This window comes from Oncorhynchus mykiss, chromosome 15 (assembly GCF_057628025.1).
Source record: "Oncorhynchus mykiss isolate SJ-2025 chromosome 15, ASM5762802v1, whole genome shotgun sequence".
In the NCBI taxonomy this organism is placed as follows: domain Eukaryota; kingdom Metazoa; phylum Chordata; class Actinopteri; order Salmoniformes; family Salmonidae; genus Oncorhynchus; species Oncorhynchus mykiss.
The window spans coordinates 18,933,165-18,959,650 of NC_143036.1; the positions used below are offsets into that span (position 1 = coordinate 18,933,165).

General features: G+C 40.8%; 1 protein-coding gene across 50 annotated transcripts in view; it reads right to left on the reverse strand.

Moving 5' to 3' along the window:
- unm_hu7910 (un-named hu7910) overlaps positions 1–26,486 on the reverse strand; it is a 43,786-nt gene that overhangs the window by 14,955 nt on the left and 2,345 nt on the right. For 3 of the 50 annotated variants that reach the window (XM_090199453.1, XM_090199450.1, XM_090199445.1), the window contains exons 2-4: positions 19,238–19,468; positions 17,121–17,189; positions 10,653–10,697 (exon numbers count right to left, since the gene is read on the reverse strand). In XM_090199453.1, coding sequence (XP_090055579.1) covers positions 10,653–10,697; positions 17,121–17,189; positions 19,238–19,468 — 345 coding nt within the window. The other 47 variants (XM_090199454.1, XM_021562563.3, XM_090199446.1 and 44 more) reach the window with 33 other exon arrangements.

The following is a 26,486-nucleotide window of genomic DNA, read 5'->3' on the forward strand; positions in this document are numbered from 1 at the left end:
GGTCTGATGAGTCCAAATTTGAGATTTTTGGTTCCGCAGAGTTTGTGAGATGTAGAGTAGATCTACAGATGATCTCCGCATGTGTGGTTCCCACCTTGAAGCTTGGAGGAGGATGTGTGATGGTGTAGTGGGTGCTTTGCTGGTAACACTATCCGTGATTTATTTAGAATTCAAGGCACACTTAACAAGCATGGCTACCACAGCATTCTGTAGCAATACGCCATCCCATGTGGTTTGTGCTTAGTGGAACTATCATTTGTTACTCAACAGGACAATGACCCAACACACCTCCAGACTGTGTAAGGGCTATTTGAGAGTGATGGGAGTGCTGCATCAGATGACCTGGCCTCCACAATCACCCAACCTCAACCCAATTGAGTTGGTTTGGGATGAGTCGAACCGCAGAGTGAAGAAGGAAAAGCACCCAACAAGTGCTCAGCATATATGGGAACTCCTTCAAGACTGTTGGTAGAAGCGTTCCTGTTGAAGCTGGTTGAGAGAATGCCAAGAGTGTGCAAAGCTGTCATGAAGGCAAAGACTGGCTACTTTGAAGAATCTAAGATCTAAAATATATATAGATTTGTTTAACAGTTTTTTTCATTACTACATGACTCCATATGTGTCAATTAATAGTTTTGATGTCTTCACTATTATACTACAATGTAGAATAGTAAAAAATAAAGAAAAACCCTTGAATGAGTAGGTGTGTCCAAACATTGACTGGTACTGTACATATGAAACACGTTGGGATTGGGCTACAATATATTGTATGAAAGTTGCCATAGATAGTTATTATTGCTATTGAAAGAGCACACACACCAATTTGAGGAAAGCTCTTTAATAATCAAAGTGGCTTTAGGACAAAAGCTTTACTTATCTGGCATCATTGCAATGTCAGCAATGACACGATTTAACAAAATACACCAACTTCTTCCATACTGCCAGTACCTAGTGAGATTTTAGTTTCACCAAAGCAAGAAAAGGCCTACATCATTTTATGAAAATACACCAAGGCTGTTTCAAACAACAGACACAAACATAAAAACAAAGATTTAAAAAGGTAGTATTTTTTCTGTCATGCAATTTCTAAATATTAACTTTACAGCAGTAACAAAATACAGCAAAGGTACCATTTACAACTGGTAAATGACAAAAAGAGTACCCCAAGAAGTTGGCATGTTGTTTCAAACAGAGTTTCACACTTGCACAAAAAAAAGGCATCATCAAGTCTTTACGAAAAGAAAATGTAGCTACGGCCTTGTTTCATGAGATGTTTCAAGTAATATGTAAAGAAGTGCCCAGGCCATACTGAAGATTTTTCAGAAAGCAAAAGTAAATCTTATTGTCATCATACAAAAACACCTATCAAGTTAACACAAAACATTTAACTAGCATATAACTGAAAAGCAAGCAAAGAGTAGAAAGACACTAATTTGATTCAATTCAAAACGAATGAAAGAAAGAAAGACAGCTGATAGGTGTGGTGTATGGCCAATATACCACGGCTAAAGGTGGATCTTAGGCACGACACAACGCCTGGATACAGCCATTAGCCGTGGTATACTGGCCATATACCACAAACCCCCGAGGTGCATTATTGCTATTATCAATTGGTTACCAACGTAATTAAAAATACATGTTTTGTCATAACTGTGGTATACAGTCTGATATACCATGGCTGTCAGCCAATCAACATTCAGGGCTTGAACCACCCAGTTTATAGCACTCGTTGTTTGCAAATCTGAGTGGCAATGCAAATTTACGCTAGCCATTTGAACTCACTGAGAAACACCTTATACCAGGGGTGTCAAACTCATTCCATGGAGGGCCTAGTGTCTGCTGGTTTTTGTTTTTTCCTTTCAATGAAGACCTACACAACCAGGTGATGGGAGTTCCTTACTAATTAGTGACCTGAATTCATCAAACAAGTACAAGGGTGGAACGAAAACCCACAGACACTTGGCCCTAACATAAATATCAAATCAAATGTATTTATATAGCCCTTCTTACGTCAGCTGATATCTCAAAGTGCTGTACAGAAACCCAGCTTAAAACCCCAAACAGCAAGCAATGCAGGTGTAGAAGCACGGTGGCTAGGAAAAACTTCCTAGAAAGGCCAAAACCTAGGAAGAAACCTAGAGAGGAACCAGGCTATGAGGGGTGGCCAGTTCTCTTCTGGCTGTGCCGGGTGGAGATTATAACAGAACATGGCCAAGATGTTCAAATGTTCATAAATGACCAGTCAAATAATAATAATCACAGTAGTTGTCGAGGGTGCAGCAAGTCAGCACCTCAGGTAAATATTCTGGTCAATTTTCTAATCTAAAAAAAAAACAATCACTTCAAGTCAATGAGCATTCTTTGTCTTTAGTCTGTATATAATTCAATATCTTTTGACATTATTAGGACATTAACACTTATGTTAGAAAGTGATAGGATGATGTTAAATTGTAGCAATGTAAGAAATACAGTAAAACACACAAATGTCAAAATGGCATAATATTGCATTGTAACTAGTTTCAAAGTAGTGTATTCAGTGACTTGCAGGTGAAGGGTACAGAACGTACACTAATGAAAGAAAGACAGAAAGAAAGACTCACACACTAATGAATGCTCCTTCTGCAGGTGTATCTATGGGAGCATTTATCAGTGTGCCGGTACCCATCTTTCTGAAATGATTATACAGTATGTATGCATGTATGTACAGTGCCTTGCGAAAGTATTCGGCCCCCTTGAACTTTGCGACCTTTTGCCACATTTCAGGCTTCAAACATAAAGATATAAAACTGTATTTTTTTGTGAAGAATCAACAACAAGTGGGACACAATCATGAAGTGGAACGACATTTATTGGATGTTTCAAACTTTTTGAACAAATCAAAAACTGAAAAATTGGGCGTGCAAAATTATTCAGCCCCTTTACTTTCAGTGCAGCAAACTCTCTCCAGAAGTTCAGTGAGGATCTCCGAATGATCCAATGTTGACCTAAATGACTAATGATGATAAATACAATCCACCTGTGTGTAATCAAGTCTCCGTATAAATGCACCTGCACTGTGATAGTCTCAGAGGTCCGTTAAAAGCGCAGCGAGCATCATGAAGAACAAGGAACACACCAGGCAGGTCCGAGATACTGTTGTGAAGAAGTTTAAAGCCGGATTTGGATACAAAAAGATTTCCCAAGCTTTAAACATCCCAAGGAGCACTGTGCAAGCGATAATATTGAAATGGAAGGAGTATCAGACCACTGCAAATCTACCAAGACCTGGCCGTCCCTCTAAACTTTCAGCTCATACAAGGAGAAGACTGATCAGAGATGCAGCCAAGAGGCCCATGATCACTCTGGATGAACTGCAGAGATCTACAGCTGAGGTGGGAGACTCTGTCCATAGGACAACAATCAGTCGTATATTGCACAAATCTGGCCTTTATGGAAGAGTGGCAAGAAGAAAGCCATTTCTTAAAGATATCCATAAAAAGTGTTGTTTAAAGTTTGCCACAAGCCACCTGGGAGACACACCAAACATGTGGAAGAAGGTGCTCTGGTCAGATGAAACCAAAATTGAACTTTTTGGCAACAATGCAAAACGTTATGTTTGGCGTAAAAGCAACACAGCTCATCACCCTGAACACACCATCCCCACTGTCAAACATGGTGGTGGCAGCATCATGGTTTGGGCCTGCTTTTCTTCAGCAGGGACAGGGAAGATGGTTAAAATTGATGGGAAGATGGATGGAGCCAAATACAGGACCATTCTGGAAGAAAACCTGATGGAGTCTGCAAAAGACCTGAGACTGGGACGGAGATTTGTCTTCCAACAAGACAATGATCCAAAACATAAAGCAAAATCTACAATGGAATGGTTCAAAAATAAACATATCCAGTTGTTAGAATGGCCAAGTCAAAGTCCAGACCTGAATCCAATCGAGAATCTGTAGAAAGAACTGAAAACTGCTGTTCACAAATGCTCTCCATCCAACCTCACTGAGCTCGAGCTGTTTTGCAAGGAGGAATGGGAAAACATTTCAGTCTCTCGATGTGCAAAACTGATAGAGACATACCCCAAGCGACTTACAGCTGTAATCGCAGCAAAAGGTGGCGCTACAAAGTATTAACTTAAGGGGGCTGAATAATTTTGCACGCCCAATTTTTCAGTTTTTGATTTGTTAAAAAAGTTTGAAATATCCAATAAATGTCGTTCCACTTCATGATTGTGTCCCACTTGTTGTTAATTCTTCACAAAAAAATACAGTTTTATATCTTTATGTTTGAAGCCTGAAATGTGGCAAAAGGTCGCAAAGTTCAAGGGGGCTGAATACTTTCGCAAGGCACTGTATGTATGTATGTGTAAATATATATCAGGGTACATGTTGGACACAAGTGGAATCTCTATAACATGTTATCCGCTGGGTTGTACTCAGTGCATATTTTTCCCAATAAATCAATCAATCATTCGTATTGTGCCATAAAAACGTACCAAAAGGGGGAGGACAAGGCTCTGATTTGTAAGAACCGAAGACCAAAACCAAAGTTGATTATCACAGATCACCACAGACCAGCCATAACATATTTAGCATTGGCATGAACGTGAATTTAAATTCAGCACCATCGATTATATTGGCTCAAATGTAAATCAATTCCTAGCCCCTCCTCATTAGACACGTGTAGATCTGAAGGGGTTGGAAACATGGCAATATGTTAGAGAATCCATCCAGCCTATCAGAAGGACAATGTGAAGCACTGCATTGCTTAGCTCTTTCCAATCCCTGCAGATCTACAGAAGTGCCTTTAGGGAGGAGGGGATAGTTGTCGGTTTTGTAATTGAAGGATCATCATCCTGTGAAGCTCCATTTCTTGTTCACCTTGGTGGCTTTAGGCTTCAGAAGATCTTGTATAGCCAATATTTTTTCCTTCTTGCTTGTAGTTGTGAAGTTGTTTGCATTTTTCTCTGGCATCTCCTCTTTTGCTTGTTTGGCTCTTTTCTCTTTCACAACTCTCTCCCTTTCTATCTTTTCTTTGAGTAGAGGCTCTTTTTCTGCTCTCTCCTTCCCTGCCTTCACCTTAGGTAACTGTTCTCTGTCTATCTTGGGTAACTGTTCTGTCTCAACCTTGGCCTTTGCAGTCTTTTCTTTGACAAAGTGTCCTTTTACCGCCACTCTCTCCTTTTCTTTAGCAGCTAACTCTCTGGCTTGTTGCTCTTTCTCTGCTCTCTCCTTTCCCTTCGCTACCCTTTCTCTCTCCATCCTCTTCTTTTCAGATCCCTTCGCTACCCTTTCTCTCTCCATCCTCTTCTTTTCAGATCCCTTTGCTACCCTTTCTCTCTCCATCCTCTCCTTTTCAGATTCCTTTGCGACCCGTTCCTTCTCAATCCTCTCCTTTTCTGCTTTCTCTTTGGCGACCCGTTCCTTCTCAATCCTCTCCTTTTCTGCTTTCTCTTTGGCGACCCGTTCCTTCTCAATCCTTTCCTTTTCTGCTTTCTCTTTGGCGACCCGTTCCCTCTCAATCCTCTCCTTTTCTGCTTTCTCTTTGGCGGCCCGTTCCCTCTCAATCCTCTCCTTTTCTGCTTTCTCTTTGGCGACCCGTTCCTTCTCAATCCTCTCCTTTTCTGCTTTCTCTTTGGCGACCCGTTCCCTCTCAATCCTCTCCTTTTCTGCTTTCTCTTTGGCGACCCGTTCCCTCTCAATCCTCTCCTTTTCTGCTTTCTCTTTGGCGACCCGTTCCTTCTCAATCCTCTCCTTTTCTGCTTTCTCTTTGGCGACCCGTTCCTTCTCAATCCTCTCCTTTTCTGCTTTCTCTTTGGCGACCCGTTCCCTCTCAATCCTCTCCTTTTCTGCTTTCTCTTTGGCGACCCGTTCCTTCTCAATCCTTTCCTTTTCTGCTTTCTCTTTGGCGACCCGTTCCTTTTCAAGCCTCTCCTTTTCTGCTTTCTCTTTGGCGACCCGTTCCTTCTCAATCCTTTCCTTTTCTGCTTTCTCTTTGGCGACCCGTTCCTTCTCAATCCTTTCCTTTTCTGCTTTCTCTTTGGCGACCCGTTCCTTTTCAAGCCTCTCCTTTTCTGCTTTCTCTTTGGCGACCCGTTCCCTCTCAATCCTCTCCTTTTCTGCTTTCTCTTTGGCGACCCGTTCCTTCTCAACCCTCTCCTTTTCTGCTTTCTCTTTGGCGACCCGTTCCTTTTCAAGCCTCTCCTTTTCTGCTTTCTCTTTGGCGACCCGTTCCTTCTCAACCCTCTCCTTTTCTGCTTTCTCTTTGGCGACCCGTTCCTTCTCAACCCTCTCCTTTTCTGCTTTCTCTTTGGAGACCCGTTCCTTCTCAACCCTCTCCTTTTCTGCTTTCTCTTTGGCGACCCGTTCCTTCTCAATCCTCTCCTTTTCTGCTTTCTCTTTGGCGACCCGTTCCTTCTCAATCCTCTCATTTTCGGCTTTCTCTTTGGCAACCCGTTCCTTCTCAATCCTCTCCTTTTCTGCTTTCTCTTTGGCGACCCGTTCCTTCTCAATCCTCTCCTTTTCTGCTTTCTCTTTGGCGACCCGTTCCTTCTCAATCCTCTCCTTTTCTGCTTTCTCTTTGGCGACCTGTTCCTTCTGTAGTCTTTCCTTTTCTGCTTTCTCTTTGGCTGCTTGATCCTTTTCCAGTCTCTCTTTCTCCATCCTTTCCAGCTCTGCCTTCTCCTTTTCTATCCTCTCTTTCTCTAGCTTTTCCTTCTCCAATTGCTCTTTTTCTGCCTTCTCCTCAGCTTCCCTCTCTTTCTCTTCTCTTTCCAACTGCTCCAGTTGCTCTTTCTCCAGCCTCTCTTTCCCTGCTTGCTCCTGTGCTTTTCTCTCAGCCTCTCTTTTCTCTTCTTGTTCTCTTTCCTCTCGAAGTTGAGCCTCTAACATTTCCTGGGCTTTTTGGGCCCTCTCTTGCCTCTTGAGTTCCAGAGCATTGACCAATTGTCTCTCTTCCTCCTCTTTGTCCAGGATACTTCTCACTTCAGCCAAAGCCATTTCAGCAATTTTTTGAGCTTCAATCTTCTCATGGATCATTCTCAACTGTTCCTTTAATGCTGACTTTAATTTCCTCCCAAGTTCTCTTGTTGGGTGCTCTGGGGGTTTGAAACTTGTTTTAAAGGGCAGTATGTCAACACTCCTATTTCCCACTGCCAGTGGCACATGCCAGGAGGTTTATTATTATTGTTATGTATGTGCCCCAGTATCTGTGTCTTAGAAATGTCCCTAACGCCTAGGAAGCTCCAATTCAACTCCAATTTTAATGTCAAAATATGTTTGTTACTCACAAAATATGGAGTTTTGCTGAGCAACTATCTTAATTTACTCCCGTTACGGCCGGTATGTACTTCCAATTGTAAAAAAAATAAGAATGCACAAGCAACCGAATAATTACCCATTCGACACCTCCAATGTATTGAACTGTTGTAGACTTCGACCTGTGCTTGGGGGAAACTAATAGTTTTTTTTTTTTTGTTGCTTGTACATTTTTATTTAGAACTTTTCGGAAGTACATTAACGGCTGTAATGGGAGTAAATGAAGACTGTTGCTCATCCATACTGTGACTAAGAAACGTATTTTGACATAACACTTGCAGAGCTGTCTAATGGGAGTTTGTAACGGCGCTTCCTGGGCATTAGAGGAGAGCCGTCATACTCAACGTTGACATTAACGCACAGATACTGGGGCCTGTTCTATGGTAACTCTTATTTGAATTAAGTCTTATTTGAATTAGTCGCTACTTTTGAGACTCTTCACAATTATCACACAAATTATTTGAAAATACAACATTTCACTCCATGTTCATTTTGAAAAGATCCAAAATTTGTTGGAGCAGAAAAAATGTTTCTGAATTAAATCGGGTTAGGTGTAAGATTAGTAGTATAGTTAGGTTAGTTTTAAAATCAGATTTCTAGGAGAAATTACAGAAGTTTCAGCTATTCAAATTCATAGACATCACTCTTGATGCAAGGATTATGGTGTTGATCTCCGAATCAGCTATCCAAATCATGCTGTAATTGGGTATTGTGGTTCTGCCATGACTCTTTTGCATGCATGCACTTTACCAATCAGCTATCTGATCATTTGAAAACATCAAACCTGCATGAGAAAAGCCATTGATCACTAAAGGGTGTTCACAACATTGCTCACGAAATTGAAGAAAAACTCCAATATGCAGGCTATAGTTCGGTGGTGCTTTATAGTAACAACCAAACCAGTGTAGGAAATTAAACTGAGGCGACTGTATAGTCTACAGTTATTTGGCCTCTTTTTCGTCTCCCTCCTTGAACTACTTCAAAACACTCTCTTTCTCTAGCCTTTCTTTCTCTGCTTACTCCTGCGCTCTCCTCTCTTTCCTCTTTCGAGTTAAGCCTCTAGCATTTCCTGGACCTTTGGGCCACCTCTTGAGCTACAGCACTCTGGCCAATTGTCTCTCCTGCTCCTCTTTAGCAAGAATATTCTCAGCCTGTCTTTTGTCTTCTTGTTCAATTTCCTCCCCCACTTTCTCCTCGTTGAGTTCAGCATGTAACATTCCCTGGGCTTTCTGGGCCGCAGAGCATTGACCACCTGTCTCTCCTCAGGCTCTGGTCGGGCCGGGCTTAAAATCTTCACGCTCGACAAAAACTCTAATTGTAATTTCCCTGCCATCTTTATTTTCTCCCGATTGAGTAATAATTTCTCAATTTCCAGCTGCAGTCTCTTCTTCCCTCTGCAGTTTTGCTACTTCTGCACCCAGACTGGATGGCTTGCTTGTCCTGCTATTACAATACATATGACATATTATAGTTGATCAAATAGCCTTAGGACAATAGGTTAAAACAAGGCTGAGATTGAACATCTACAGTTTTCACCTTGTTGCTGCTGGTACTACGTTAGCATATTCCGGGTTCTTTTCTTATTACATCACATCCATGGTAATAAGTGTTAAAAAAAACACACCGACCGGACTAGAGTTCAACATGTGAATCAACATGCTGCACATCTTATGGCGGATGATTCCACAACTCTTCATGGAGTTGATTCATCCTAACAACTCACTCCAGTCATTTCAACACCACTAAATCAAACTAATCAAATCACATCAGAAAAACAAGGTTATTCAGATTATGGCACACATTACGTATTAGGATTAGAGGTCGACTGATTATGATTTTTCAACACCGATACCGATTATTGGAGGACCAAAAAAAGCTGATACCGATTAAATCGTCCGATTTTAATATATATTTGTAATAATGACAATCACAACAATACTGAATGAAAACTTTTATTTTAACTTAATATAATACATAAATAAAATCTATTTAGTCTCAAATAAATAATGAAACATGTTCAATTTGGTTTAAATAATGCAAAAACAGTGTTGGAGAACAAAGTAAAAGTGCAATATGTGCCATGTAAAAAAGCTAACGTTTAAGTTCCTTCCTCAGAACATGACAACATATTAAAGCTGGTGGTTCCTTTTAACATGAGTCTTCAATATTTCCAGTTAAGAAGTTTTAGATTGTAGTTATTATAGGAATTATAGTACTATTTCTCTCTATACCATTTGTATTTCATATACCTTTGACTATTGGATGTTCTTATAGGCACTTTAGTATTGACAGCCTAATCTCGGGAGTTGATAGGCTTGAAGTCATAAACAGGGCAATGCTTGAAACACAGCGAAGAGTTACTGGCAAACGCTGGAAACTGCTATTTGAATGAATGCTTACGAGCCTGCTGCTGCCTACCACCGCTCAATCAAATATCAAATCATATATATATATTTTTTACCTTTATTTAACTAGGCAAGTCAGTTAAGAACAAATTCTTATTTTCAATGACGGCCTAGGAACAGTGGGTTAACTGCCTGTTCAGGGGCAGAACGACAGATTTGTACCTTGTCAGCTTGGGGATTTGAACTTGCAGCCTTTCGGTTACTAGTCCAACGCTCTAAACACTATATAATAAAAACACAGAAATACGAGCCTTAGGTCATTATTAATATGGTAAAATCTGGAAACTATGATTTCGAAAACAAAATGCTTATTCTTTCAGTGAAATACGGAACCGTTCCATATTTTATCCAGGGTGGCATCCCTAAGTCTAAATATTGGTGCAACGACAGTGCTTATTTCACGAATGCGCTTGTTAAATCATCACCCGTTTGGCGAAATAGGCTGTGATTCGATGATAAATTAACAGGCACTGCATTGATTATAGGCAACGCAGGACAAGCTAGATAAACTAGTAATATCATCAACCATGTGTAGTTAACTAGTGATTATTTTAAGATTGATGGTTTTTTCTAAGATAAGTTTAATGCTAGCTAACAACATACCTTTGTTCCTTGCTGCACTCGCGTAACAAGTAGTCAGCCTGCCACGCAGTCTCCTTGTGGAGTGCAATGTAATCAGCCATAATCAGCGTCCAAAAATACAGATTACCGATTGTTATGAAAACTGGAAATCGGCCCTAATAAAATCGGCCATGCCGATTAATCGGTCAACTAATTTGGATAATCAATCAATCTTAAATTTCATTATCAATACAGCGTTTTGTCATGTTTAATAACCAAGAGGGATGCAAGCAAAGATACAATTCGGTTGTCAGTGCACGTCAGGCAAAACAATCACACACCAAAGAAGTTCACTTTCGTCTAACAACCAAATGCAACATGCTGATACCTTTTGTTCTGTTCTTTTTAGAAGCCACCTCTCCAGGACTCTGATCTGATTTGAGAGAGGAAGAACAGTAATAAAACACCAAGGAATTAGAGCTACTTCACAATAAAATTACAACCATGGTTGATAGAACTCAGGCACCTTTAAAGCTGCAATATGTAACTTTTTGGGCGACCCCATTAAATTCACATAGAAATGTGAGTTATAGACCTGACACTTAACTCTGACACTCATTTAAAGCAAGTCTAAGAAGCGGTAGATATGTTCTATGTGAGCTATTTCTATGCTTCCCATGCTTAAGTTTTGTTTTTGCATCTTTTACTTTCGGTTTTGTACACCTGCTTCGAACAGCTGAAAATACAACATATTTGCTTTTGTAAAAATGATTGATACACTTGCTTGTTTTGTCACAAACTGAAATCAGGCTAACTATTAGAAGGGCTTCCGAGTGGCACAGCGGTCTAAGGAACTGCATCTCAGTGCAAGAGGCGTCACAATAGTACCTGGTTCGAATAGTACCTGGCTGTGATTGGGAGTCCCATAGGGCGGCACACAATTGGCCCATATAGGAATGGATTAAAGATGTAACGCAGTAATTAGCAAGAAAATGTGTGTGAAAATGGTGGAACACATCTACGCAGTTAGGCATATGTGAACAAATGTTATCATAATATGCCATTTAGCAGATGCTTTTATGTGTGCATGCGTTTTGCATATGGGTGATCCTGAGAATCGAACCCACTACCCTGGCGTTACAAGCGCCGTGCTCAAACAACTGGGCTACAAAGGACCACAAAGCCTATAAACTACTCAGAAGTAAGACCATGGTGAGCTCTACTGTTAAACAACTACTCACACTAGTAGCTTTACATTAGCCACCCTCTTCATCCCCTAACCCAAAATCTCTTAAGAATATTGAGAAATTAGACCCAAGTATGTGAAGTCGTCCTGAATGCAAACAAACGGGCTTTAAGGTGACCTGGAGCAGAAGGATGTCTCCATCGTATAGGTGTAAACAGTCATGGGTTTAAGGTCATTAAAAATACTTTCTTTCTCAACAGACATCATTAGCATTAGGCCGATGTACCTCTGACCCTTGTCCATGCCCCACAGGAAGTTTGGGGAATGAATACAGGTGTCATTATAACAACCACTACAGAATCAAAACTCAACATCTTGAAAGTATGACTGATGATTGTATTAATGATAAACAACACGCATATGCAACACACATTACCACTTTCCTGACAGATTAAAACTCAATGGAACTGGACTTTAACTGGATATTTAGTTTAAGTACCTTCAGGTTTGACTTTTGTCATAGCATCCACAGGCTTGTTTAAAAAAAAAAAATGAAGAAAGGAAGAGCTTTTTAGCTTCATCAATGGTCAACAAGAATTGACTCATACAACAGACTCACAACAGACTCACCACCATTAAATAGTAGGCTACCTTTTGTCTTTTCTGTTTTTGGAACGGGAACCTCTACAATATTCTCAGCTGAAATGTTTTCAGGGGACAAAGAGAAACCAAAGTTAAGTGTGTGTCAAATGAAGAAGAAGTGATCATGCTATTCCAGAGTGCATCATCAAACCAAAGTCAACAGTCATTCAGTCTCTGAAAACACATTTCAGTTAATCAAATACATTGTGCCGCTTTAAAGAAAATGAAAACATAAACCTTTATTGTGCCTCTGCCTAGTTTATGGTCTTTCATGTAATCTTGTTAAAAAAAAGTCCAATAAGACCCAAAAGTAACCAAACTATATATTATTATATATAGATTTTTTAAAGAATGAGATCTATTCTGAACAGGGAACTACTTCAATCCACTAATGAGATTTAATTTTGCCTTACAACAGCCTGTACGAGTTGCAGATCGTCTTATCCAAGCGGTTAGGAGCATTGGGCCAGTAACCGAACAGTTGCTGGTTCAAATCTCAGAGCCGACTAGGTAAAAAAAGAATGGCTGATCCCTGGCTCTGACCCCACTCTTCTGAATGGAGAAAAAACAGATGAAAAGTGCGATATAAAATTGACGGTAAACAATAATCCAACCTATACTCATTTGAACAACAAGTTTAAACTTGGGCCTTGGTTGGCTACACACAAGACAAAACGATCATCTCTCTCTTCAAAATGAGAGGCAACAGTGCAACACAAGCTCATTTTAATCACAGTTTTGACCGAGGTGTTGCATGAAGTTAAGAGGCCTACTTCTTGGTCAAAAACATAACGTGAGTGATACAATATTTCCACGTATGAAGTCTTCTACCTCTGATCCCTGACTGCTGCACTGTCTGTCAAGGGGCTGTTTAAAAATCCATGGTGCACACGCAAACAGAGCGAAGAGCCACAGTCCAGAGAAAGTTGATTCTCACACAAAGTGTGACCATGTCATGCCCACCAGAAGTCAATTATACAACTTAAACACACGTACGCACGCGCACACACACAGACAAAAATGATACTTTTATTCCCAAAGAGAATAAAATCATTCTGGAAAAGAAATTGAAGGAAGATACCTTTTTTCTTGTCCTCTAATTATGTCAAAGGAAAGAAGTACCATTAGCAACAGTGACACATTTCGACACAGTATGTTTTTTTGTTGAGGGTTGGTCCATTTACTAGGCAATATTAAGGGTCACGAGGTAGTTTAACAAAAAACTCCAAATGTAGGCCAAAGTCAACACGCACAGGGAGCAACCAACCGGGAGGAAGTACCTTTTTTCAGCGTTTCCTTTTTGGGAGCAGCAGTTTTGACCTCTTTCTCGTCTAACATACAAACAAAAACAAAAAAAGATATTAGCCACAGCATGGACCATGTCGGAGGGGACTGTACGTGCCATTTCAAAAGAGTGCAAACTGTGCATCATACCACAAATATGACACTGTCGCTCAATCTATATGAAACAGAAAGAAGTCACTTATTCCTGTCATGATCCACTCCTGTACAAAAGGCATAACACTTCGTCGATGACCATAATCTTTGATAGTGCCCATGTTTGTAGATAGTAGACACTACACATAAAATAGTTCCATCAACACTGCGAGTCATATTTATTAGACGGATGCTAAAACTTTACCTCACTACATAATAAACAAAATGCAGTGTTCAGATATTTTAATAGACTAGTACTACATATTACATTAGGCCTACTTAAAATAGTTTTTTCTTTTTAAATGGCCTAAACTCTGGCCGATTGTCCCTCCAGTCTGGAACAGAAATACACCCTCTCTTGGTCATTGTGACCTTCGGTAAATAAAGAAACTGAAAACAGAGTCTGAAACCCTTCCGTAAATACTTAGCCCACATGGCTTAAAGTCAATGTGGACGACATTCCTAAACTCTGGGGTTCAGGCTGAGCTTTGTGGGGCTGTTTGGCAAGAGATGGGAACGTCTCTTCAATCCAATAATAGCATGGTGGTTTATTAGCAGTTACAGTTTAATACACATTTCCTTCAAATAGAAATGCAAAAAACGCTGCACATAATAAGCGTTTGAGGATAGAAAACGGCATGTACTGCAGTATCCAATGTTGCACTGCTAAAAAGATACACGACATCATACTTTTTTTGTGAATTAAACTATGAGACACAAACTGCGAAATAGAACGTTATCAGAAGCCTGAACAGTGTTATGTGGATGGTCAGTGGTTGGTTATAAAGATAAAATACTTAATTGACATTTCTGATTAAAGGGAATTACTGTAAGGCTTTTAAGAGTATAGATTAACTGATTACTTTCAAATCCCGTCTTTCTTTACCAATGGTCTAAAAGCAGAAATGACAAATTCAGTTTAACTGGCAAAATTAAAAGATTTAAATAGCACATAAATGATTAATTCAGCCAGAACAAAGATGTGCAAAGAATATGTGCATCACAACAATGATGAGTAGTGCAAAAGCTTTGAAAAAGTGCAAAGCATAAAAGTATTTTTAAGTCCAGGCCAATATTCCCAATGGCACCATAGCAACAAGTCCAAAGTCAAGGAGGACAAAAACATGATATCCTCTTTTCAGACATTCTTTACACGACCAGCGCAATTTTCAATTTCCTCCACTTAGAGTTGAGGGGCGAGGTGACCTTTGGGTGACCTTAGGCCTCACCCAGTAGACTAGTCTCGTTCTGCTCCTCATGGATGGGAAGCTAGGAGTGGAAAGCTCAGGAGCTTTTGACTACTGATCCTGTAGGTCTAATATAACGCCCTGAACCCCAGCACCGTTCTGGGACGTACCAGCATCACCCTCCTCCTCTGCTGTCTCACTCTCTGGATCCTCCACCTTCTCTACGGGAGGAGAGATCACGTCATAGAGAAACGTGAAGAAGCCGTGAAACCAATCTGAGCCCTCCTCGGCTAAAATACCGAAGATTTCCTCTAGGGAATCTGCGTTTTCATTAGTAATTTCACCGCCCTCTTTGGTCAAGCCTGACGAGAGAGAGGAGGAAAACAAGGGGGAAGAGAAGAGGAGAGAGAGGATAGAGGATGGAGAGAGGGAAGGGAAGAGAAATGAAGAGAGTGGATGGTAATGCAGGAAAGAGAGAGGCGTATAAGAAGAGCGACAAGAAAATACCCCCTTTAAAAGTTGAGAGTGTAGCTGTCTGAAAGTGTAGAACTTTGAAATGTCGCTGTTAGCTATGGACAGAGGTACTGAAACCAATCCTGCTCAGTGTTTTTAGTCAGGGATGGTCATTAGTCCTTGTCTTTGATTGGTTAAGTCTTTATTAGTCCCTTTATTAGGCCACACAGGACAAGAGCTATTAGACTAGGCATTATGTGAACTGGAAAGTGTCCGTGATGAGCCAGTATTGTATACACAGTGCCTTCAGAAAGTATTCAGACCCCTTGACTTTTTCCACAATTTGTTACGTTACAGCCTTATTCTAAAATTGATAAAATACAAATAAATCCTCAGCAATCTACACACAATACCCCATAATGACAAAGTGAAAACAGGTTTTAGATTCTTTTGCTACATTTATAAAAATGTACATAACTATTCAGACCCTTTGCTATGAGACTTGAAATTGAGCTCAGGTGCATCCTGTTTCCATTGGTCATCCTTGAGATGATTCTACAACTTGATTGGAGTCCACCTGAGGTAAATTCAATTGATTTGACATGATTTGTAAAGGCACACACCTGTCTATATAAGGTCCCCCAGTTGACAGCGCATGTCAGAGCAAAAGCCAAGCCATGATGTCGAAGGAATTGCTTGTAGAGCTCCGAGACAGGATTATAACGAGGCACAGATCTGGGGAAGGGTACCAAAACATTTCTGCAGCATTGAAGGTCCCCAAGAACACAGTGGCCTCCATCATTCCTAAATGGAAGAAGTTTGGAACCACCAAGACTCTTCCTAGAGTTAGCTATCCAGCCAAACTGAGCAATCGGAGGAGAAGGGTCTTGTTCAGGGAGGTGACCAAGAACCCAATGGTCACTCTAACAGAGCTCTGGAGTTCCTCTGTGGAGATGGGAGAACCTTCCAGAAGGACAACCATCTCTGCAGCACTCCACCAACCATGCCTTTATGGAAGAATGAACAGACAGAAGCCACTCCTCAGTAAAAGGCACATCACAGCCGGCTTGGAGTTTGCCAAAAGGCACCTAAAGACTCTCAGACCATGAGAAACAAGATAATCTGGACTGATGAAACCAAGATTGAAGTCTTTGGCCTGAATGCCAAGCGTCACGTCTGGAGGAAACCTGGCACCATCCCTACAGTGAAGCATGGTGGTGGCAGCATCATGCTGTGGGGATGTTTTTCAGCGGCAGGGACTGGGAGACTAGTCAGGAGTGAGGCAAAGATCGATGGAGCAAAGTACAGAGAGATCCTTGATGAAAATGTGCTCCAGAGCGCTCAGGACCTCAGACTGGGTCAAAGGTTCACCTTCCAACTGGACCCTAAAAAACCTGTTTTTGCTTTGTCATTATGGGGTATTGTATGTAGATTGTTCCCCCCCATTTTTCTAATAAGGCTGTATGTAACCTAACAAAATTTAGAAAAAGTAAAGGGGTCTGAATACTTTCCGAAGGCACTGTACATGCGGCTGGTGGCCAATATTACAATCATAAGCAATATGGTTACATTGGTTTTCAGCTATATCTCACTACAGAAATGTAGTGTTGTTGCAGCTGTTGTAGGAGTTAAATAACTCCTACACTGTGAAGAGGCTACCAGAGGACTTCAAGCTCTTTGAGCTGCACACTAAACAAAATATTTACTTCTGAACAACTGTGTCCAGCAGTATTTTCATGGAACTATTTTTTGACGTGAAGATTCATTCACAGCATCAACAAAAATGTCTGGTTTTAAAGTGACACACTTGAGTTTATCCCATCTAAGTAAACTCTAAGTAAGCTGTTTAGTTGATTGCACTGGTACTCAAACTAAAGAAACCAAGTCAGTCATGCACAAGCAACATTTACTGTAGAGGTCACAAAAAGGTCATCATTAAAAATGCACTTGCCAAGTAGTACTTTGGCGTCCTCCACATCAAAGTCCCCGTCGCCATCTGCGTCATACGCTGAAAGTTTACCTGCGAAAATGTCATAGATAGGGTCATGCCATAAAAAACATTCAGAGTACAGTCCTTTCCACAAATATGCCTATCCATGAAAATCATTGCGGGACATTAACTTCCTCTGTAATTAGAAACAGTTAACAGATAATTTGCTTTCTTTAATGTGATCCTCTGGGTTTTAGTGATACATCACTACTTGCCAATGAAGTCATACTATGGTGCTCAAAGTGGACCCGTATCATATTTACAGCCTGCATCTCAGCTCTGAATTCTTCTTACATTTCTGAGGGGGACATGGTGGGGGGGTTGTGGTCAAGGTGATTCTGCTGAACTGCAGCAGTATAGACATACGGTAGACAAAGCAGCAGCCACTCGACTCTGACTGCACTCTGCAGACATAGCTGTACCACAGACTGACTTCCTGTAGTTACACACACGGCCTGAGTGAGGTCACACTGACCAGTGACTACACACACACCGATTTATTCAGTACGGAGAGCTGATCCTTTAAATAATCAGGGAGTTCACAATCACAGTAAAACTAAAACTGTTTGGGAAATTAAGTGAATTTTCTGGTCAAAAGGTTGGGAGGGGAGGGGATAAGAAAATGAAGCTATAAGTAAGCCTAAGTAAGTACGCCTTGTCTGAGCTGAAGTGACCCATAGGCTCATGTTTATGTAGCGTGAGGCAGCATGATGTACAAGTACGCTCCCTGGATAGGACGCTAGTCTGTCGCAGGGCCTTAATGAAATGGAGCTATACTTTTAATTCAAAGAATGCTGAGATATGAGAATGAAGAACTTTCAGTTGGAGTCAAAGGTGGATTTACAGTATGGTGCATGCAGCATCGGCAAGCCAAGACAAATACGTTGTTACTGCATATTGTTAAATCATTACTTTGAGGCATATTATAATGTAAACTATTCAGAATAAATAACAGATAGAATTGAATATATTTTTTGTGAAGTATGACAGATGGGTTTGTGTTGTTTGGTGATGCATGCAAGCAAAGACCATAAATACCTTGTAAAACCTCTGAAAAGTTCAAAGGGAATTCCTTTGCTCTCGCTGCATGCAAGATTAAGACACACAGGCACATTTTGTTTTTAGGGGTACCATCCAGATCAAAGGTTAATTAAACAGTGTCAGTATTGTGCCAACTTCACGCTACACATTAAATTGGTTATTCAATTATAATTTTTTACAAAACCTCTTACTAATATCAGTACTAATGAATCTTTCCCCTTAATTATCTTATTGAAAAGTTAAAACAGTATGTTATGGCTTCCTGTCTGATATGTGTTCCTGTCAAAACCACATGCAACATTTCGGTTCCTGTATGAGTCAGAGAAGGCATGAAGTGCTGTTCCTACGTGTCTAGAGTAAGCTATGAGGACAGAACATCATCTAGACCAGTGTTTACCAACCCCAGTCCCCCCAAATGCACACGTATCTGTTGTAACCCCAGACAAACTCACCTGATTCAACTCACCCAGGGCTTGATGATTAGATGACAAGTTGAATCAGGTGAGTTTGTCCAGAACTACAACAGAAACATGTGCTGTTGGGGGTACTGGTGGACTGGAGTTGGGAAATACTGGAGTAGGGGGCTATACTCAATTTAGGCTTAACATGTACTGTAGCATACTAACACCCAATGCCCTATATTCTACATGGTAGAAAACCATTACCTGCTCTACACAATATATATCAATACAAACATTTAGTAACGTTGTGCATTCTTATCTTGAGAGATAAAGCAAGGCAATAGTTGTATCAGATAAAGGTTACAGCCTGCCGATACTGTAGTTATTTGTTAAAACAGTATCCTAATAAAATAATAATAGCATTGGAATTACACTGTGGTTTCTTTGGGATTCATTGACATAAGCGTCACTCCCGTTTGGTACCAGGTACCAATTGTGTTGAATTCTATGAGGTAAGTATTGTTACAGCATAGTGTATTCTTAGTAACATGTAAATACCAGGTACCAGCTTAAACCGGGCTGTAAAATAAAGCATTACTGTTTATCATAGGAATGAGGGGAGGTCAGGTGACTCACCAATGACGTTGTCGTAGTCCACCAGATCTAACCACACCACTGCCACGGAGCTCCACACCCCCAACAGAGCCAGAACCATGAACCAGGTGAAGATCTTTGTGCCGCTAAAACCACTAGCAGCACCTCCACCCCCACTAGCAACACCCCCACTAGCAACATCCCCACCCCCACTAGCAGTAGCAGCCTCCGCTTTCACACCATTCTTATTCACCATTGCTGCGGGCTTCACCTCTGGAAAAGAAAGAACACAATGAGCATATGTCAATTATTCTGACTGGGGCGTAGGATACTGGACAGATCGCAGTCATTTTGGAAGATGTACTTGCTACGACTGTGTTATGTTGTTTTCTCGCCTAGACATCTTAAGGTGAACGCACTAGTGTAAGTCACTCTGGATAAGGGCATCTGCTAAATGTCTCAAATGTAAATATAATTTTGACTGGACTTTCAGTCAGTGTGATTGACAGGACGGAAAGAAACGGGAGCCATTCTTAGCCCGGTGGCCTTCCACAGAAGCTGTGAGTTAGAGTGCGAGCAGATCTGAGTAGAGGACGATGAGGGGGATGCTGAAGTCCGGTTAGAAAATAACCCTGTCTGGATCAAATGACTGAATGACAGAGGCAGGCAGAAGACATAATGGCCCCAGCCCCTGACTAGTCCGACAGGCTCAACTCAAGGTTGCCCATAATAGCACCAGGCAAGACAAGCTTTAATATGACAGGTATGCCCAAAAGTTGTTGTTGTGCCTTTGAAATGCAAGACGTCCCAGTATGAAACGTGATATTGGTTAACTAATATGAGAAACAAGGTGTATGAAACACCAAGACAGATCTGGTTCTCCCTGGTCTGGACTCCCCCATTACCTAGACATGTTTAAAGTGAGACCTAGGAGGGGTATTCCAACTCTAATAGTAGAGGGGTAGTCTCATGTTGGCATACTTCCTAGTGACATAGGCTATTCACACGAGGAACCTCCATAGGCTCGCAGAGAGTTGATGTCTGATGGTATAACTCAACATCATAGGCTCTTGTTCTGGATGTGTAAAGAAAGAAATGTCATACACTCCACTATAAAATAACTGGTTGATTGCCTAAAGGTCATGCTGGATCCTCAAAAGGTTTTAGATTTCTCTCTTGGGTTCTTCAATGAAAAAGTGTATGAAACAGAGATGTAAGATATGACTGCATCGTTCCACAGATCCTAAACCGATCCAAATGTTGCACACATCGGTCAGAAAGTTGATTCAAACGTTACGATTCGCCATTTTATTTTGCTCATATTACTTTCTTTCTACCTTCCGAAAATACTTAATCTTATGTGACAACTTATGTATCCTCTCCTTCGGTGTGGAGCCAAGCATGTAACTGTGTGGACAGTCTACAAGTCATTTTGCATTAGATTTGAAATTTTAGGCATTTCAGACGCTCTTATCTAGAGCGACTTGCAGTAGTGAATGCATACAATTTCACAGTGGTGGAAAAAGTACTCAATTGTCATACTTGAGTAGAAGTAAAGATACCTTAATAGAAAATTACTCAAGTGAAAGTCACCCAGTAAAATACTACTTAAGTATCAAGTATACTACTTAAGTATCAAAAGTAAATGGAATTGCTAAAATGTACTTAAGATCAAAAGTTAAAGTATAAATAATTTAATTTCCTAATATTAAGCACACCAGACGGCACAATTTATTTATTTACGGATAGCCAGGTGAACACCAACACTCAGACATCATTTACAAACAATGTATTTGTGTATGATGAGTCCGCCAGATCAGAGGCAGTAGGGATGACCAGAGAGGTTCTCTTGATAAGTGTGAGAATTGGACCATTTTCCTGTCAAAATGTAACAAGTATTTTTGGGTGTCACGGAAAACGTATGGACCATGTACACCATTTTCTTTAGGAATGTAGTGAAGTAAAAGTTGAAGTACATTTTAAACAGTAAAGTACAGATACCAAAAAAAAGTTGAACTTTAAAGTATTTTTACACCACTGCAGTTTAATTTCTACTAGTCCCCCGTGTGAATTGAACCCACAACCCTGGCATTGCAAGTGCCATGTTCTACCAATTGAGCCACACGGGACCATGCCAAACAACCCTAAGGAATATCAGTAGCCTAGTCAAACTACGCACTGTGCCCACACCGTGCCCATCTTCGCGCACTGACCAACACTAGGTAGGCAGCTTGTTCCTGATCTTGCACATCTGCCTGGCACCTTCAGCATTAACATTCTAAAATGGTTTGCACAATATTAGGCTTTATTAGTTAAGTGACAACCTATGTAAATTTGCCAGGTTATTGTTATCTATTCGCTGTTGAAAATGGGGTTTTACCGTAATAAAAGTAAGCTACCGGGGACAACTCATCTGGCTATACCTGCTGATCGGGGCTCACAACAGATTTTATTTTGATTGTTCAGGTTCACCATCAGCAATAGTTTTGGTAGTTTTGCTTTAAACAATGAGTGTATATGTTATTTTTAAATATACAGGATAAAGTTGATAATTTCATAACGAGGAATCACTTTTGTGAGGCTCACATTCACAGCCAAAGCGGGAGGAGAAAATAAGCTCACATTCCCAACGGTCAAAACAATTCCATTTTGAGATGGGGTGAAATCAAAAATGGTGCTATATATTTAATGCCTGTCATAGCTAATCTGAAAGCGATCAATATTGATACCCCTCTGATAGTGGTAGTGGAGTGGTTGATGCCTAGTCTCCTTTATGGCTCAGATCAGGTACAGTGCCTTGCGAAAGTATTCGGCCCCCTTGAACTTTGCGACCTTTTGCCACATTTCAGGCTTCAAACATAAAGATATAAAACTGTATTTTTTTGTGAAGAATCAACAACAAGTGGGACACAATCATGAAGTGGAACGACATTTATTGGATATTTCAAACTTTTTTAACAAATCAAAAACTGAAAAATTGGGCGTGCAAAATTATTCAGCCCCCTTAAGTTAATACTTTGTAGCGCCACCTTTTGCTGCGATTACAGCTGTAAGTCGCTTGGGGTATGTCTCTATCAGTTTTGCACATCGAGAGACTGAATTTTTTTCCCATTCCTCTTTGCAAAACAGCTCGAGCTCAGTGAGGTTGGATGGAGAGCATTTGTGAACAGCAGTTTTCAGTTCTTTCCACAGATTCTCGATTGGATTCAGGTCTGGACTTTGACTTGGCCATTCTAAAACCTGGATATGTTTATTTTTGAACCATTCCATTGTAGATTTTGCTTTATGTTTTGGATCATTGTCTTGTTGGAAGACAAATCTCCGTCCCAGTCTCAGGTCTTTTGCAGACTCCATCAGGTTTTCTTCCAGAATGGTCCTGTATTTGGCTCCATCCATCTTCCCATCAATTTTAACCATCTTCCCTGTCCCTGCTGAAGAAAAGCAGGCCCAAACCATGATGCTGCCACCACCATGTTTGACAGTGGGGATGGTGTGTTCAGCTGTGTTGCTTTTACGCCAAACATAACGTTTTGCATTGTTGCCAAAAAGTTAAATTTTGGTTTCATCTGACCAGAGCACCTTCTTCCACATGTTTGGTGTGTCTCCCAGGTGGCTTGTGGCAAACTATAAACGACACATTTTATGGATATCTTTAAGAAATGGCTTTCTTCTTGCCACTCTTCCATAAAGGCCAGATTTGTGCAATATACGACTGATTGTTGTCCTATGGACAGAGTCTCCCACCTCAGCTGTAGATCTCTCCAGTTCATCCAGAGTGATCATGGGCCTCTTGGCTGCATCTCTGATCAGTCTTCTCCTTGTATGAGCTGAAAGTTTAGAGGGACGGCCAGGTCTTGGTAGATTTGCAGTGGTCTGATACTCCTTCCATTTCAATATTATCGCTTGCACAGTGCTCCTTGGGATGTTTAAAGCTTGGGAAATCTTTTTGTATCCAAATCCGGCTTTAAACTTCTTCACAACAGTATCTCGGACCTGCCTGGTGTGTTCCTTGTTCTTCATGATGCTCTCTGCGCTTTTAACGGACCTCTGAGACTATCACAGTGCAGGTGCATTTATACGGAGACTTGATTACACACGGGTGGATTGTATTTATCATCATTAGTCATTTAGGTCAACATTGGATCATTCAGAGATCCTCACTGAACTTCTGGAGAGAGTTTGCTGCACTGAAAGTAAAGGGGCTGAATAATTTTGCACGCCCAATTTTTCAGTTTTTGATTTGTTAAAAAAGTTTGAAATATCCAATAAATGTCGTTCCACTTCATGATTGTGTCCCACTTATTGTTGATTCTTCACAAAAAAATACAGTTTTATATCTTTATGTTTGAAGCCTGAAATGTGGCAAAAGGTCGCAAAGTTCAAGGGGGCCGAATACTTTCGCAAGGCACTGTACCTACATAGTATACACCATAGACACACACAACAGCTCAGACAGATCCAGCTCAGACAGATCTAGCTCAGAGAGGCCCAGCTCATGAGCTCCATCAGTAGCAGATTCATTTTGAATGGAAAATGTGTGTTTATGCAACAAATGTTAGTTAGTGCATCATATCGCGTCAAACCGAATCAATTCGTTCTCTAATCAAACCGAATAGCACCGAATTGTTTCAAATTAAAACATATCTTTCCTGTATCGTATCGGAGGCCATGTATCTAGATAAGTATTAAATCGTATGATGCACTACTTCGTATTGCCATTTCTGGGAGTGTGATATTCACACACCAAAATAGGCCCATCTCAAACTGGATAAATCAATTAGGTTAACCATATCTAAAATTAGCTTTAGACAGCTTTCCAAAACAATTGCTCATATGGAAGACAGGCTGTACACAAGCACAAGCTCTGTAGGATAAGGTGAAACCAACGAGAGGCGTTGCAATGGCTCACAAGAACCAGCTAGGCTTACAATCACAATGTGCCCTTGAGCAAGGCATTTAACCCTACTTGCTCCTGTAAGTCACTCTGGATAAGAGTCTGCTAAATGACTAAAAAATGTATTAAAATGTTGGGACATGGAAACAGTGATTTGTTTCCACAATATAAATATGGGCAGTATTCATTCTCTAAATTGATAAGATAAAACCAGGAATAGAGAGAGTGATGGTGACAACATAACCGGCAGGGGGGTAGGGAGAGCTGGAGCGAGGAAGATCGAGAGAGTGTGAACAGGTGGTTATTCAACTACTAAAGGCTCCAGAGATACAGGTTTGGAACGAACACACAGCTACCCTACTGTAACTGTAACATTTCTAAAGCATTGCTGTATACGAGGTAACACTCTATAGTTATAAGCAATATACAAACATACACTAGCCTAAGTCACAAACAACTACCTAGCCTACGTTTGCAACAGTACCCATGCCTTGACAAGTCACCATGTTCTATATTCTTTAGTCCTTTTAACCTTTAGGACTTTTACAAGTAGTTTGAGCTTTTAAATAGCTACCCATTTAGAATAGGTTGCTGGCCAAGGTTACTCTGTCTACTATCATTTGTAAAAGCCATACGTTACTGCCGACACTATCACACACTACTCCGTTACCCAAAATGACAACTCAATCCTCACACTGTCGGTTACCATTCCACATTTCTGAATGAAGCAGTTAAGCAGAACCATTAGCCTATCATTTACAAATTCCCTTGACCCTACCTGGGATTTCTTCAGCCAATACGGCTTCTTCACAGATAGGTTCCTCCAACACAGTTTCCTCCATCAGGTCAGATGAAGTGGGATCCACGATGAGAGAACTCCTCGATTTTTCCTAGTTTCTGACAAATCCCCCCTGCCTGTATCAGTTGTAGAAGTCAGCTGGAACTTGATAAGGCCAAACTGGTCCGGGGAACTATTTTTAGAGCTGTCAAACAAATATGGGGAGGGCATGCCGAGTGTGTGTGTGTGTGTGTGTCACTATTCTGCCATAGCCAAATAGGACGGAGGGGGGACTGTGCAGACCGAAGTGCGCACAAAGACAGTGGAGCAGAATTGGCAATTGTCCAAACACAGAAAATGTGAGAGTTGCCTCTTGAAATGTCTGCATGCTTAAATATCTTTAGAGAGAATCTGCTGCAGAGGTTGAGCTTAAACTTCTCTTGAATTTGAGCATGTCATTACACTTCAGCAGGTATTCCCAAACTGGGGTATGCATACCAATGCCGTTGAGGGTACGCCAAAGAAAAATTTGATTCACATTTTCAAACAGTCCATTTATATTTTCCAACAAGGCTATACATTTGGGTGAGTCCCCCCCCCCCCCCCCCCCCGACCATGTAACGCTTGTGCAACAAACAGAAGTGTGCTGGTTATCAAGGGAAAAAGTACTGACACGTTTTTTTAAATTGAGAGACGAGCTTAAAGTTCCCTTTACTGACCATCATTTTCACTTGTCTGACCGCTTGCATGATGACGAGTTTCTCACACGACTGGCCTATCTGGGTGATGTTTTTTCTTGCCTGAATGATCTGAATCTAGGATTACAGGGAATCTCCACAACTATATTCAATGTGCGGGACAAAATTAAGGCTATGATTAAGAAGTTGGATCTCTTCTCTGTCTGCATTAACAAGGACAACACACAGGTCTTTTCATCATTGTATGGTTTGTTGTGTGCAAATGAACTCAAGCTTACAGACAATGTCAAATGTGATATAGCGAAGCACCTGAGTGAGTTGGGTGCGCAATTACTTGTCCGAAATGGATGACACAAACAACTGGATTCATTATCCCTTCCAGTCCACTTACCGATATCTGAACACGTGAGCCTCATCGAAAATGCAACAAGCAGTTCTGTGAAAATGTAATTTAATCAGAGGCCACAGCCAGATTTCTGGATTGGGCTGCGCTCAGATTATCCTGCCTTGGCAAATCGTGCTGTTAAGACACTGATGCCCTTTGCAACCACGTACCTATATGAGAGTGGATTCTCGGTCCTCACTAGCATGAAAACTAAATACAGGCACAGACTGCGTGTGGAAAATGATTTAAGACTGAGACTCTCTCCAATACAACCCAACATTGCAGAGTTATGTGTAGCCTTTCAAGCACACCCTTCTCATTAACCTGTGGTGAGTTATTCACAATTTTCAATGAACAACTAAGGTTTTATATGTAAAATGGTTAAATAAAGAGCAAAATGATTGATTATTATTATATTATTATTTGTGCCCTGGTCCTATAAGAGGTCTTTATCACTTCCCACGAACCGGGTTGTGACAAAAACTCACTCATTCTTTTGTTTAATAAATGTATAGTGTGTGTGTGGCAGGCTTTCA